This window comes from Sphaeramia orbicularis, chromosome 22 (genome assembly GCF_902148855.1).
Source record: "Sphaeramia orbicularis chromosome 22, fSphaOr1.1, whole genome shotgun sequence".
NCBI classification, from domain to species: Eukaryota; Metazoa; Chordata; class Actinopteri; order Kurtiformes; family Apogonidae; genus Sphaeramia; species Sphaeramia orbicularis.
The window spans coordinates 31,530,349-31,544,236 of NC_043978.1; the positions used below are offsets into that span (position 1 = coordinate 31,530,349).

The 13,888-nt window shown below is 36.8% G+C and overlaps 2 protein-coding genes across 2 annotated transcripts; one reads left to right on the forward strand and one right to left on the reverse strand.

Annotated features, from left to right (window-relative positions):
• Positions 1-159: 159 nt before the first annotated feature.
• Positions 160-6,705, reverse strand: gmfb (glia maturation factor, beta). Its single transcript, XM_030125876.1, has 7 exons — positions 6,578-6,705; positions 4,903-4,999; positions 4,679-4,728; positions 4,496-4,545; positions 4,185-4,267; positions 4,025-4,098; positions 160-3,475 (listed from the first exon to the last, which is right to left on the reverse strand). Exons 1-7 carry the CDS (start codon positions 6,578-6,580, stop codon positions 3,404-3,406), a joined length of 429 nt encoding a protein of 142 aa, XP_029981736.1. The 5' UTR covers positions 6,581-6,705; the 3' UTR covers positions 160-3,403.
• Positions 6,706-7,816: 1,111 nt separating this feature from the next.
• On the forward strand, positions 7,817-13,456 carry lgals3a (lectin, galactoside binding soluble 3a). Its single transcript, XM_030125875.1, has 6 exons — positions 7,817-8,011; positions 8,428-8,445; positions 8,553-9,257; positions 10,393-10,481; positions 10,755-10,911; positions 12,031-13,456. Exons 2-6 carry the CDS (start codon positions 8,431-8,433, stop codon positions 12,184-12,186), a joined length of 1,122 nt encoding a protein of 373 aa, XP_029981735.1. The 5' UTR covers positions 7,817-8,011; positions 8,428-8,430; the 3' UTR covers positions 12,187-13,456.
• Positions 13,457-13,888: the final 432 nt, after the last annotated feature.

The window sequence follows — 13,888 nt, forward strand, 5'->3', positions numbered from 1 at the left end:
CTTGTTCTTACTGAATCCATAATGTTGTTCAAGCTTTTCTGTCATAGGTGTAACTAGTCTTTCATGTTAATTTCACACATTGCACTTTTCAACAAAAACTACTTTTCATCTGAACTAGTAGGACCACATACGAAACAAAATGTGTGCAGTATGAAAACAGAAGGATAAACATCACTGTTATTTTATTTGGACAACAGGGACAAGAGACACTGTATAAAGTATGGAAAGTACAAATATCTCAAGTTTCACTTATGCCATGAGGCAGCTGGTTATGATACATAGTTCAGGTGTGTTTTTATTAAAAAGTAAAGAAAACAGAATACTAGGCATTTTATCAGAGGACACCAAAAGCTGAACAACACATTTGCAAGTTAAAATGAAAGACTGAGAAGGCCAAATATACAACAGGTTCACCACAATAGGAAGGAAAGCTATTAGATCCATAGGACATAACCTGATACATGGCTCAAAACCAAATGTAATGTTGTACTGTAGGCCTATTTCTGATATACATCCCTTTACTGTGAAAATATATAGTAGTGTGTATTCCAACAAAAAGGACTAGTGATAGGCAAGTATTTCCAAGAAGAGTGCTTTTGAGACCCATTAAAGAGCTTATAACACAAATAAATTGATTCAGTTAAATCAAATTAATATGTTTGCAGATGTATTCTGTTTTAGGAGGAATACATGCAACCAAGCAGCAGATTCTAAATTGTATCCTTGGGTAAATTATGGAAACTATTCCGTCATACATACATTACCGCATGCACTTCTTTTACAGTAGTTCTCCACATTTTAGAGTTGTTACGGATTTTCTCATCACATTACAGTTCAACATGTATTTCTATTCCCATCAGAACCAGTAAATTGCACATATTTCAACTTAAAAATAATTTGAGCGTTTGCCTGTACTGCCTTTGTCAAAACATGCCTTATACTTTTATTTCAGACATAAATTTCACACCCCCAAAGGAGAATGTATCTCACTATGTATCAGCTACATCAGCACAATACTGTCTTAATGTTAAGCTGTATAAATCTCACCTTCAGTGGTATCAGTAGATAGTAATTCATTACAGTTATATCCCATTGTTTCTTTTAGACTAAACCCTGTCCTGAGATGTAAATCATAAATGATTCTCTTGTCATTTACATCATTAATGATTTACATTTAAATGGTGTGATTGTGCGCACATACCTTTGAGTCAAATCTCAAGAAAAAGAAACAGTTTTGTTAAGTCACAATGTAACCAGGATTGTACTTTGATTATACAAACAAAAAAAAGATGTCATCTGGACATCACAGATTAGAAAGATAAAAAATAAATGTCTAAAAAAAAGAAATAGTATAATCCCCCAACAAGGCTTTTTTCAGTCACTTTCTATTTTTTCCTGCACATTCTCATTTTCACCTCATGATTTTTCAAAGTGACAAAAATATGACAAAAATTTAAGACAAGGCATTGGTATGGTAGACTTAGCAGTTTGACATCATACATTACGTGGCATTAAATCAGCCACAACATCCCAGTTTTACACTAAGAGAGGACACAGATGAGGGAATATGAGGAATTATTTTTGTGCCTAATACTCTTTCTCAGAGTCAGACCAATATATGGAGGTGATACTAGACTTTAACAATCAAACCCCACTGTTTTCAACCAACAGCTGAATATCACAAATTTCTCTAGCACCAGCAAAATACAGTATTTAGCTTCATTTTACAGATCTTTTACTATCTGGGACTGAAGTGCACTGCAAATGTTAATTTTAAGGGATGTCTCACCTTTAAGAATGAAAGATGTAAAAAATGTTATTTTTCAGCTTGAACAGCCATATTCATAAAATGTTTTAACAGTGACACATTTTGTTGTCGTTTCAACTTTCAATTAAATATTGTCAACGTTAAAATGTGGCTTGACATTGGCACAAATTATAAACTGTTAGCAAGTTCCAAACACAAAAGTTAGTATCATTCCTCAAAATATATTAGTCTGACTCTCCTCTGGAAAATGTTAAATGCCTGATGCTGTTTTTTGTCAACCATGTCTAAATATTAAGCACAACTGGCGTTCGGAGAGGTCACAGCCATCATCATCCTTAAAACTGTGCACCTCAAAGCTGCGGTCACCATGAAGTAATCAAAGTAGATTACACCAAAATGAAGCACAACATTCATAAACACTAATAACAGTAATAGCTATAATGCACAATAATAGCCAACAATCTCCCTAAAGATACAGTAACCCACTTACACAGAATTCACCCAGTAGATTAAAAAGAGGACATTTAATGCCACCCTGTGTGCAGTGTTTTCAAGACTGTCACTGTCACTAGAAATGGAGGTTTGATAATAAACTGTTCAGTTTGGAATGTTGCAGTGGAAATATGCAGGAGTGTTTTATCACTATAGAACAGCACGTTGCAACTATGAATCACTGTGTTTCTTCTCTAAACAGAGACCAAAAGATATAATCTACTGATGGAGGAGTGAGTCTACAGCATGAGAAGCACCACTCGAAGGCTGCTGCCGCCAGCTTGTTCATTTGAAGAGGAGAAGGTACAAACATATGTAAGCTTCGGAGTGCCACTTGTAAAAGCGGTTTGTAGTGTTATGTCATCCTGTTTAGACTGGAGTGATTTTCCTATTTATCATCTAAATGCCCTAGAATGAACACTGATGGAGAAACTGACTGACACAGAACTCTGCATTGTTCTGGTTAGATGTTCTGGCAGGACATTTGTTTTCCAGAACTGAAGGAAATTACTATTGTAATGCCAAAGTGTACATAACCCTATATAAAACCAGAAATAACTAAGCATAAATCAAAATCTAAGTGTAAGACTCCCTCAAATAATTAAAAAGGTGTAATTCAGGAGGTTTACTGAGTGTAAACTACTTAAGGAAAACAAACATACATTTGTCTGCATGGACACATTTAAGAAGGGCGGATGAGTACGATGGATTTCTGTCCGCTTTAAAGAGGTATGGGAGTGTTAATTCAGTACAGACATATAACTGGCACATGGAGAGGTTGTATGAGAGACAAAAGCAGACCTGTGTCAAATAGTATTTTCAGTTTTAGGCCAGATGGGGAAGGTTAGTTAGTGTTCAGAATGTTGACAACCACAGAAAAGTACTGTAAGAGAACTCTGAAATACAATCGTGTGATTTTCTGAACCTGCTGGTTCACCTTGAAATGTAGTGTGCTGCTCTGTAAGTTCATACAGACATCAAACAGGCCTAAAACTGAGTACAGGAAGTATTTAAACACTATTTAAGTCAGGTCTGGTCCAAAGAGGAGGGAAACATTAAACTGTAGTGTGTTCTCCATAAGAGATGACACAAGTTGTGCAATCAGGATCCTCCTCACAGCTCAGACCTCCCGATGAGGTGACCTTAGCGGAAGAACCCAAGTTTCTCTCTGAGCCATTCCTCTGTTAGGTCCTCAGTGTTTCTGATCTCAAACACCTTGAAAGAAAAGCATAAAACAGGGTTAATCCTTGACAACTCAAATGGAATACAGAGCTTTTGGCATACTACAAGATGTTGTATTAGGTCTGGACTTTATTTACATTTTTCTAATGCTATAATTTGATCACGTCAAAAATAAGAATTCAGAAAAGTGTTAAACTGTGAAATAATATACTGCTTGTGTTGAGCTGAAGACACTATAAATATTTTGTCCAGAAACAGAGAACTAGATAACATCTGTGTAGCAAACCGAGTCATTACAAGCTGAAACTTGCACATTTCCTTAACCAAATGAAAAACAGATTCCAAAGGATCCCACATACATAGAAAAGCTTGAAGTCTGCAGTAAGTATAGCCAAGTTGGTAACGAATGATCTACTTGAACAAAAAATATAAGAGTAACTGCAAGGTGTCAGGCAGATAATTTTCTGGCTTTTATAAAGCAGTGTTGCATCAATTAGATCCCAGTATTCATTTATTAGACCATTAGAACAACTACAGACTGGTCCACCCACATTAGAAACAGCTCATTCACAGTTTACTAACCTTAGTCAGTTCAACAGTCCGCACCAGTTTGTTTTTGCTTCCCGCGTACATCATCTGTTGCTCCGGTCTGCAACCTGTTGAACACAAAAAAGTTACTTCGCAGTGAACAACCATTCAGCTGTATATGTTCAATGATAAATGACTTCAGAGCCAGTCCTACCCAGTGGACTGGAGAAGATGAAGCAAAGGGGGTAGGAAATGCGTCCGTCATCATGATGGTACTTGTAGCTGTAGACGATAAATGTGCCTGGTGCTAAGGACAGTTTCTGTGCTTAATTTTAAGACCATTTTACAAGGTAAAAAAGTTATGCAATAAAAAATAGGAATTAAAAAAAAACAAAACAGTGACATTTACATTAACAAGGAGTAAAGCTAAAAGTGTACTTCAAATAGCATAACAAAAACAGCTAAAATATTATTATAAATAGTACAGTTGCATAAAAAAGATGAGCTCATTGTTTCAAAGGATATCTGGGCTGTCTCTCAGGCAGTTCATTCTTCAGTTCATCAGGAGAAATATCCTAAAAAGAGCAGAAATTAAACAATTTCGGTTTTGTAATTTAACATTTCCTTTATACAGGCTACCTTCAAAGTCAACATGTAGACTGAGGAATTAAATACATGTAAAAAAAAAACTTGTGGTAAGTAACTTACCTCATGCTCTTCTTCAAGTATAACAAGTTGCTTGTCTTTGTCGATTTTCACTGTAGAGTAAAAGTAATAATAAAACAAGACAATATGAGTTTAGCTGTGGTTGTGTGTGAAAGTGGTCTGGTGAGTAAAAAATTCCAGTGTTAGAATGCTAACATCATCTCCCCTACTCCAGAACACATAAACATTACTGACTTGAGTGGAATAAGGTTCTTTCCAATACTTACTAACGATGGCTGCATTATTGGTCTCCTTCCGGAAGCGAAACTCCTTCAGCTTTTTAATCAGATCTTCATCCACATCACAGACTACAAGTGATTCACTCTAAAGGGGAGGAAACATCAATTTAACATGTTTTTCATTTTATTAACAGGAAATTATCAAGCTGCATGTTATAATATCTTAAAATCTGTCTGAGTTATAAACATAAAAAGTGTTCACTAGGAATGAAGTGAAATATAGTGAACACAAGTCATCTGAGTGCTCCTTTTTATCTGAGTAACCATTTAAATCTATGTTAATAGCAGCATGTACCCTTCATAAGATACGCACTGACATCTCATATGACAAAATGGTAATATAATGCCTCTGTTCTGCTTATCAAAATATAATGCAGCTTGAACATTGCTGCAGTATGAATAATGTGCTCCAAATATGTGCAATTTTATGCCATCTAGCAATTTCATGCTGCAAAAATATAGTAAATGGACAAATAAGTAAGGATTATTTCATATTAAGAATAGGTACAAGACTCAGATCAAAGCATTAAATGGTTTTCGTGTATTGTGTTGTTCTGTGGTAAAGCATTGTGTTATAAAGTTACTGTTAAAGGGTTAAAGTAGCCAACAACTACGGTGTAATACTCTGCATTAGTTCAATCTGACCCACAGGTTTAACCACAGAGAAAAATACACATGCGTTTCAGCAGCATTTCATTGGTCTGATTCACACAAAGCATTATATAACACCATCACAAAGGAATAAACTCTTTAGGAGTCTCTGCAGAGACTCTGAATTCTATAATTACACCTTCCTGAACAGATGGCTGGTGGGAGTCGGGATTTTACAGAGCTCAGAGAGAGATCTTTAAAGATTAAGGAGAGTGGAGTGACTGTGCTTGGGACTGAAAGGCTTGAAACACAGGAAGCGCTAGTAAAATTTTGGGAATGAAGGTAAAAGTCATGGTTTACTGGTGGTTTCAATTCCTCTAGCCTAACAGCCAACTTGCTAAATTGGCTCGATTGCTAATCCAATCAATAATTAGGAGTCGTTTAGTTTAATTTGTTCAGTTAATCTGGTCAATGTTACGTCTAAATTTAGATGGTAACAGCCCCGATGTCGATCGGCAATGAAGCTGTCATGACACGCAGTCGAACAGCCGGAGGGAAACGGTATTCATTGTGAAATCCAGGCGAGCTAGCATCAGACAGACAGCTCCCAAACCCAGCGCTGCGTCAAGCTAACACAAATTAGCGACAATGTAACAGGAAACTGTACAATCTGATCTCAACAATAAAAGCATATCTTCTGTTTCTGCTAACGGTGATAATGTACCCTCAGGCATTTTCCTCACAAAACGAGCTACTAAACTACTAGCTCCTTCTATGCCATTTCAGTTTGGTAATTTAATATCAGAATTAAACCAGTAGATAATTATTCCGCTACATGGATTTTATTTTGAAAACCACCGGAAAGCAACAACTGCTATTGCTTGTGCGCCTTACATCAATACAATAGACAGAGGGTGGAACTAATGCTAGGCTAGTAAGCTAACGCTAGCCAATCTGCGACCTTACTTTTCATCGCACACCCGGAAACTTCAAACATGTTATTATCCTGTGATCACAAAACTAAGAACGCAAAATGTCGACATCTTTCTCAGCACTGCGTTTAATAACTCACCATTTTGTAGAGTTAGGAGTTCCCTGAAGCTGCTGCTGCTCTGAATGGAAGGAACGCTTTCAATGTTTTTTTTTTTTTTTAACTTCTCATCATCTTGTGACTGGTTTGACCAATCAGCGCCCAGCTCCTTCTAAAGTTGGACATAAATCTCTCCTCATCATTGTAGTTTGTAATAAAAGAAATAAAAATGTGCATCATCTCAGTCAGATATTTAATCATGTCCATGTAAGTATTTAATCTCCCGCCTTGTAAGACTGCTGTGCCAAAATAAAGTTTATTATTTCCATTTCTTTCTAGTTTGGGTGCATTCGATTTCCGCAATAATTTACGGACAATTTGTTACAATATAACGAAATTACCAATTACTAATAACTTTTTAATCTTTAGTCAGGTTTAACAAAAAAAATTGAAAAAGACCACATTCGCACTTGTTTTGTTAATTGTGCCCATAAAGTTGGAATAATTTTCTTTTCAGACACATTCCTCTTTTTGTTCCTATTTATACACATCAGTAATCACCTTTGACCATGTACAATGATTACATACTGAGTCACAGTTACACTTTATTTATCAAAAATAAATCACATTGTCACAATCATTTCATAAGAAGAGGTGTGTGTGTTCAAAAACAGTGGAAATAATGTCAAATCCTTAGCAGCTGATAAAAATACGAAGCATCAATAGCCTTATACATGGTAGAGTAATAACACATAATCCTTGCTGCAATCAGTGTAAAAATATATTATCAGGACTGTAATGTATCAAGAGAAAAACTCAGTGCAGATTGTTGTCTTCAGAATGTATGCATTTCATAGTTTGTCAATATGGAGCCAGTTTTAGATACTTAGTTTATTTTCTTGGCTGTCAGCGTCCAGATCCCTCTAAAGATGGTCGTAAAGATCTCCTCACCTTTGTAGTTTGTTATAAAATAAATAAATAAAATGTACATAATTACAGTCATCATAATGATATTATTATATTTTATATTATTCATAATATCGTGGGCATGAAGATATAAACTGCCTCTTGTAATACTTTTGTGACAAAGTGAAAAAAAAAAACTCAGTTTATTTATTTATTTAATTATATTTTAGGTATAATTTAAAAATTACATATAGCTTTGGAAATCAGGTCAGCTCATCCAGTTTTTTTTTTTTTTTTTTTTTTTTTTTTTTTATTAACGTTATCTGATTGTGTGTTTGCGTGTCTGTGTGTGTGTACGTGCACAGGAACGAGCCCACCCTTTGGGTGACGTCATTACTGGACGTGTGCGGCGCCCTTCCTTTGAGAGAGTTGTAGTTTGAGTGCAGATATAACGTTAGCTTGTAGTTCTATGCCTCGGCAGCCGAAATTAGCTGGCTAACTGGCTACCACATCTGGATAAATCATCACTGTTATCCACCGTCATCTGAGAGGAGTCTGTCTTCTGCCGAGGTAGTGTGAACGGACAGCTGTTAGCACTTACTTTGTTCAGATATCGTGGGGCTAAAACAAACAAGTGAGCTAACTATACATCTTGTAAACTGACAGTTAGCTTCTGTTAGCTACGTAGGTAGCCAAGTGTGTACACAGATAGTTAACTATACTGAATAACTGAAATCTGTTAATATGCAACTGAAGGCAGGGTCACATATGAATAGCTTGTTGTTGTGTATTTCACTTAGGTTACGGTGTTTTGACTTCACCCAAATGGGTTTTGTTGGTCACCAGTTGGAGAATGGAAACAATTACTCGGCTTTTACACAGAGCCTCTGTGCGACATTTTCTCAGTGTTTTACAACTTGCAATAAGCTGTTGTCATAACTAACCAATAAAATTAATGAAAGTTGTCTTTTCTTGTTTTGTCATAGATCATGGCAGACTTTTCGGTGAGTTAAATTGCTACATATCCTGTAATGTTATGGTTTACCAGCGGTCAGAGTTGAAAATGTATTTATTGGACTCAGAGTCAGTTTCCCTTTTCCTTCTCCTTCAGCTGGCTGATGCTTTAGGAGATGACAGTCCTTCCAAAGCAACTAAAACAGGAAACACTAATCCATCGGCCCCTGCCAGCAACCCTCCACCTGCAGCAAACCCTGGATGGCCTGGTTCCGCACCAGGAGCTCCCACCCAGCCCTCTGCTCCAGCTGACTTTGCTGGTGGCCCAGGTGCTCCGGGGCAGTTTCCATTCCCCTCTGGTCCTGGTGCACCGGGCCAATACCCAGGGCCTCCTTCAGCACCTGGAGGTTTCCCTCCAGGTCCTGGGATACCTGGACAATATCCTGCACCAGGGGCTCCCGGGCAGTTTCCCTCCAGCCCTGGAGCTCCAGGACAGTTCCCTGGGCAGTACCCACCTGAAGGAGCCCCAGGACAGCTACCCGGAGGACCTGTTCCTTACCCAACCGGACCATTTCCCTCTGGCCCAGGAGCTCCCCCTGGGCCCTATCCTAATGTGCCTTACCCAGGTGGTCACCCAGGAGGAGGCGATGGGATGTATGGTCCAGGAGGTCCAGGTGCATTCCCCCCTCCTGCTGGACCTGGCTCTTTCCCTGCATTCCCTGCTGGAGGATTTCCCCCAATACCCCCAGGGTCATGGGGACCACCTGCAGGTGGTGGCTTCCCTCCTGCCCCTGGCCCCTTTGGCCCTGGTCCTGGTCCCATGGGTCCATATGGTGGTCCTGCAGCTCCAGGAGGCATGCTGGTGAGTATGTTTAAAATAAGATTATGCTGCTTGCTTGCTGCATTTCTTTGCTGTAGAGTTTCTGGTTGGTGTGGTAGTTTGTGGGATTTAATGTGGTAAACTACTACCAGCTAAATTTACCTGTCACAGTGTCTGTCTGCACTATTAGGACCATACACCATGAACTAGTTATACAGATATACACCTCTAACACAATTATTTTTTCTTCGAAACAATTACAGTGACACTGTGCTTTTTCAAAACTGGTGCTGGTTGACAAAGAGAGTTGGTTTCTTGTACTTTTTGGGACTTTCTGCAGGATTCATAATTTTAAATGAGTTCTGCAATTGGAATGTGGTTCTCCTGGGCTCTGCTGGGGTGCAAAGCAAAGTAAAGCATAAATCAAAAATAACAAAATTGTAGTTCTCAAAAATGTATTCTTGTCTTTCAGCCCAGATATAATCCACCATATAATTGAAAGAAATGAACTCAACTTTACAGTGGAACAAGGACTTCACTTCCAGAAACAACTTATGGTTTGATAGGCTACGTCAAAATGTGCCAAGACTATTTACACACAGTTTACGATATGTGTTAAATCTTCCAGTGGGATGTAATGTTTAAATTAAGTGCAATATGGATTTTACACATTTACAAAATGCTTGCGTTTATTGTATGAACACACATTTTTGTTTACTTTAATAAAATTACACTTTTTATGTTCAATGTTGTTTCTGAATTCTGTGTCATTTTTGTACATGTTTATTGTAAAATAACTTTTTTTTGTCAATTTGTTAAGATGTTACAAATTCCAGATTTAACTTTCCAGTTAAACTGTTTTATTGTGATGACTGTGACTTGCATAAGGGTTGTAATGACTCATTGGGGAGTTGGAGAAGGAATATGGGCAGGGTCGAACTTTTCAATAATGTTTAACTACAATTCCCAGTTTTGCTTTTGTTGTATTAAACACACAGCTGCTTAGTTACCAGAATATTAGACTATTAGTGTTTAAATGTAAAATGTATTTTATGTCTGCATTATTTCAACAGGATAAACACTATTTTTGTTTTCTGTATCAGTAAATCAGGAAATACATAGAAATTTGAATACATTTACATAACTTAATACCTCATTGAATAAATGTTTTCTGCAGATGGTGCCCTATGATCTGCCACTTCATGCTGGAATGATGCCCAGACTTTTGATCACAATAGTGGGTGAGCCTGTTCCTGGTGGAGACAGGTATGAACATTTTTCAGGCTTAATTTTTTGTTTATTTGAAAAATAAACATTTAATTTGTTCTAACTTTCTATAGCAAGCTAGTGGTGTCATCTCTAAGTGACTGTCAAATTGTTAAGTTTGTTTTTCACATGTTTTTATTGAACACATCATTAATATTTGCTTACCTTATTTCTCCACCATTTACTTGCACTTCATAACTTTACAAATTAAAGTTGGTTTTGGTTCTGTAAATTCAAAATATTGAACAAAACTTTTTTTTTTTTTTTTTGCAGGTTCCATATTGACTTCATGAAAGGTCCAGATGTTGTGTTTCACTTCAATCCTCGATTTAGTGAGCGTACAATTGTTAGAAACTCCAACCTAGGTGGATGTTGGGGACCAGAGGAACGAGAAGGACCTTTCCCATTTGTTCAGGGGCAGCGTTTCGAGGTATGGTGTTCTTAACCTTTTTACTATAATCATAAACTTCGGCTTCACTCTATACCTTGCATTTGCAGTTAGGCAAATGAGCAACAGAGCAGAAAAGCACCATTGTTCCAAGATGCTGTAGTAGGCTTCATGGTGATCAATAGTTCCTTCATTATTGGTCACAGCAGCAGTTTGAATCCACATCACTGGCTCATCTTAGACTACGGTTACACTGCAAGCATTAGTGTTCACTTTATATTTATTATTTACATCCGATTTATTTTCTTAATTTTGCTGTCTATCAATATTATCATTATTTGTCAAATTTAACCGACTATTACATTACAGTGTGAACTGGTTCTGAACTGACCCACATGTGCATTAGAACAAGATCAAACGCATCAAACAGCACAATGTTGTACATAAGTAAACACGCAGATCAGTGCTAAGTTGATGTGTAGTCTTTTTTTGAGTCACGTACGAGTTAAAGAAAATGTAATTTAAGTCAGTTAAATGTAATTTAAGTCAGTTTTAAATGATACAATACAGTGTCATAGAATAGAAAAGCCTTGATAATCCATTTGCCAGAGCTGTGTATTAGCAAGAATCTCACAATAAAAAAAAATCATGACACAGGAGACACAATTCATTGTGTTACAAGACTGTAATAGATGTTATATATTGCAAATTTTAAATCTGTTTTTGTGAAAACTGTCATATCATGAAAATCTGAATAAAAGCAAAAGTTATTAAAAATACAAGCAGTGGGATATACATTTGCATTGACCATAATCCCTGTAACATTCAACATTATACCACTTTGTTTAATGCAGACAAGCAATAGAATTAGCATATGTATACGTCAGTACAAAAAAACTTCCATAAATCTTTGCACTTAACACTGAAAATGAATGTTGTTGAGAATTGATGCAGCATCAAGAATCGTGACATCCTGATGCTCAAGTGTATAGATATTATTTTACTTATACATTTTAAATCAGTAAAAAACTTTTGCACAGCACAGTCTCTGTTGCTGTAAATTCTTTGCATATAGTACATTACTTGTCTACAATTTTTCATTGCATGTGTGAGTTGAGATTAAGAAATCTAAGTTAAGCATCACTGTGTTGCATTTTGCAGCTGAAGATCCTTGTGGAGGAGGACATGTTCAAAGTAGCTGTGGATGGCACCCACCTGCTGGAGTACGAGCACAGAGTGGGAGGACTGGAAGAAGTAACGCTGGTGCGAGTTCACGGAGATGTCGTCCTCTACAGCGCAGGCCCGAGCATGATCTGAATCTCAGAGCGCTTAAACCACATGCTGTACAAGAAGCCTAGATCCAACTTTACCACTGTATCTGAAAACCCTTTGAAATACCTTAATGCATTTGACAGAATCTGCAAGGCACATTTTTCTGCGAGGTGCAATCTCTGCTCACCTGGCACATTAATCACTGAACAGATGGCAGATTAACCCAGGTCTGCACAGTAATCCCTTTCTGTTTTTTACTGGATGACTTTTCATTTTATTGCCCCCCAGTAATCCCATATATTTTATGACATAAGAGTAGGTAATAGGTAATGAGTTGAAGTGTATCTAAAAAAGAAAAAAAAATAATTTATACAGATTTAAGTATTATAGGCCAAGTGGAATGTGCCATGTGTCCCAAAAATGTCCTATATTTTCCACTAGTATGCTGTATTTCGTTTACAGTACACGTATGTCAATGTTATATCCTTAATATCAGAACCTTAATAAGCATTTCCTTGTGCATGCAAGTGTGATGCTGAATATCCACACAGTCTACTTTTTCAATGCTGGGTGACCCCAAAGGACTCACTGCTTTGTTAACGAAAAGGCAACTATGGGAGTTTCTTAAAAATGTATTTATACAGTGATTACGAGGTCCTCTTTTCTGCAGTATTAACCCCTGTGTGTTCGCACAATAGAGGATCATACTATTTTTTCTCAAATATGATTTCATGTTGAAGTCAAATGAGTGAAAAAATGAGGCTCAAATTAAAGGAAAATGTCCCGAGGAGAGAAGGGGCCTCGTGTGTTGCCCGTGATGGAGGCGGTACAGTTTTTTGAAATGATGTGCCTATAAATAAAGAGGCAACAAACAAATAAGTTTCATGATGTTTCTTTTAGAAAGTTGTGTGCATTGTATAAGATTAATGCTCATGTCAAGTTTGTTACTTTTCCCAGCACTGGAGATGTTAATATCCTTGTCAGAGATCCAGTTTACTTTCACATTCAGTTCATATGGTTTACGGTCAATGAATGATTTCAATAATATATGCTTCCTGTTGTACTCCTTAACTAACAAACAAGCAGTGGTGGCATCTGAACTTAGTACTTTTACTCAAGTACAAATTTAAGGTATTTGTACTTTACATGTATACTTCCAGTTTATACACCTTCATGGTTCTACTGTGTTACATCTGCTGAGAAAATTATTGTAATTTTTACTGCAGTCATTTTATCTGGTAACTTAAGTTACTTTTCAAGTTACTTACTTTCATCTCCTTCCTGTCAAGTAAAAACATTTTTTAAACTTGTTGAATGTTTGTCCAAGATTCAATGTTCCTTTATGGGTTGAGAATATCGTAAACATAAGTAAACTTTAAAAATGCTCTCAAATTAGGTGGAAAATAGATTCTCACAAGGCTTATGAACATTTTACTTTTGAGAGATATGTGGGTGATCCTGCCACAAACATTAAAACTTCTTAGAATATGATGCATTGATGTTGATGTAACGGTACACAAACTTACGTTAGATGAATGCAGCAGTAGTATGATTCACAAACATCACATATAACAATAAACACTGACTGATTTTTGTGGATTGTTAAATATACTGTGTGCTTGAAATACATATTTTTTAAGAATATGTATTTTGAAAATCTATACAGCTAATGTGGATCCTATCAAAAATGGCGCTGCTTACATCTATGATTTTAATCTTTAGTGAAGTAATGTGGGAAATGCAGCGG

Bases quoted from the DNA above. Each gene is read 5' to 3' on its own strand.
- gmfb (XM_030125876.1), bottom strand. The intron at 4,729-4,902 runs GTAAGTATTGGA...TTTACTCTACAG, and splicing joins CAATAATGCAGCCATCGTTA to TGAAAATCGACAAAGACAAG. The intron at 3,476-4,024 runs GTTAGTAAACTG...TTTTCTTTCAAG, and splicing joins GGACTGTTGAACTGACTAAG to GTGTTTGAGATCAGAAACAC.
- lgals3a (XM_030125875.1), top strand. The intron at 10,482-10,754 runs GTATGAACATTT...TTTTTTTTGCAG, and splicing joins CCTGTTCCTGGTGGAGACAG to GTTCCATATTGACTTCATGA. The intron at 10,912-12,030 runs GTATGGTGTTCT...TGCATTTTGCAG, and splicing joins TTCAGGGGCAGCGTTTCGAG to CTGAAGATCCTTGTGGAGGA.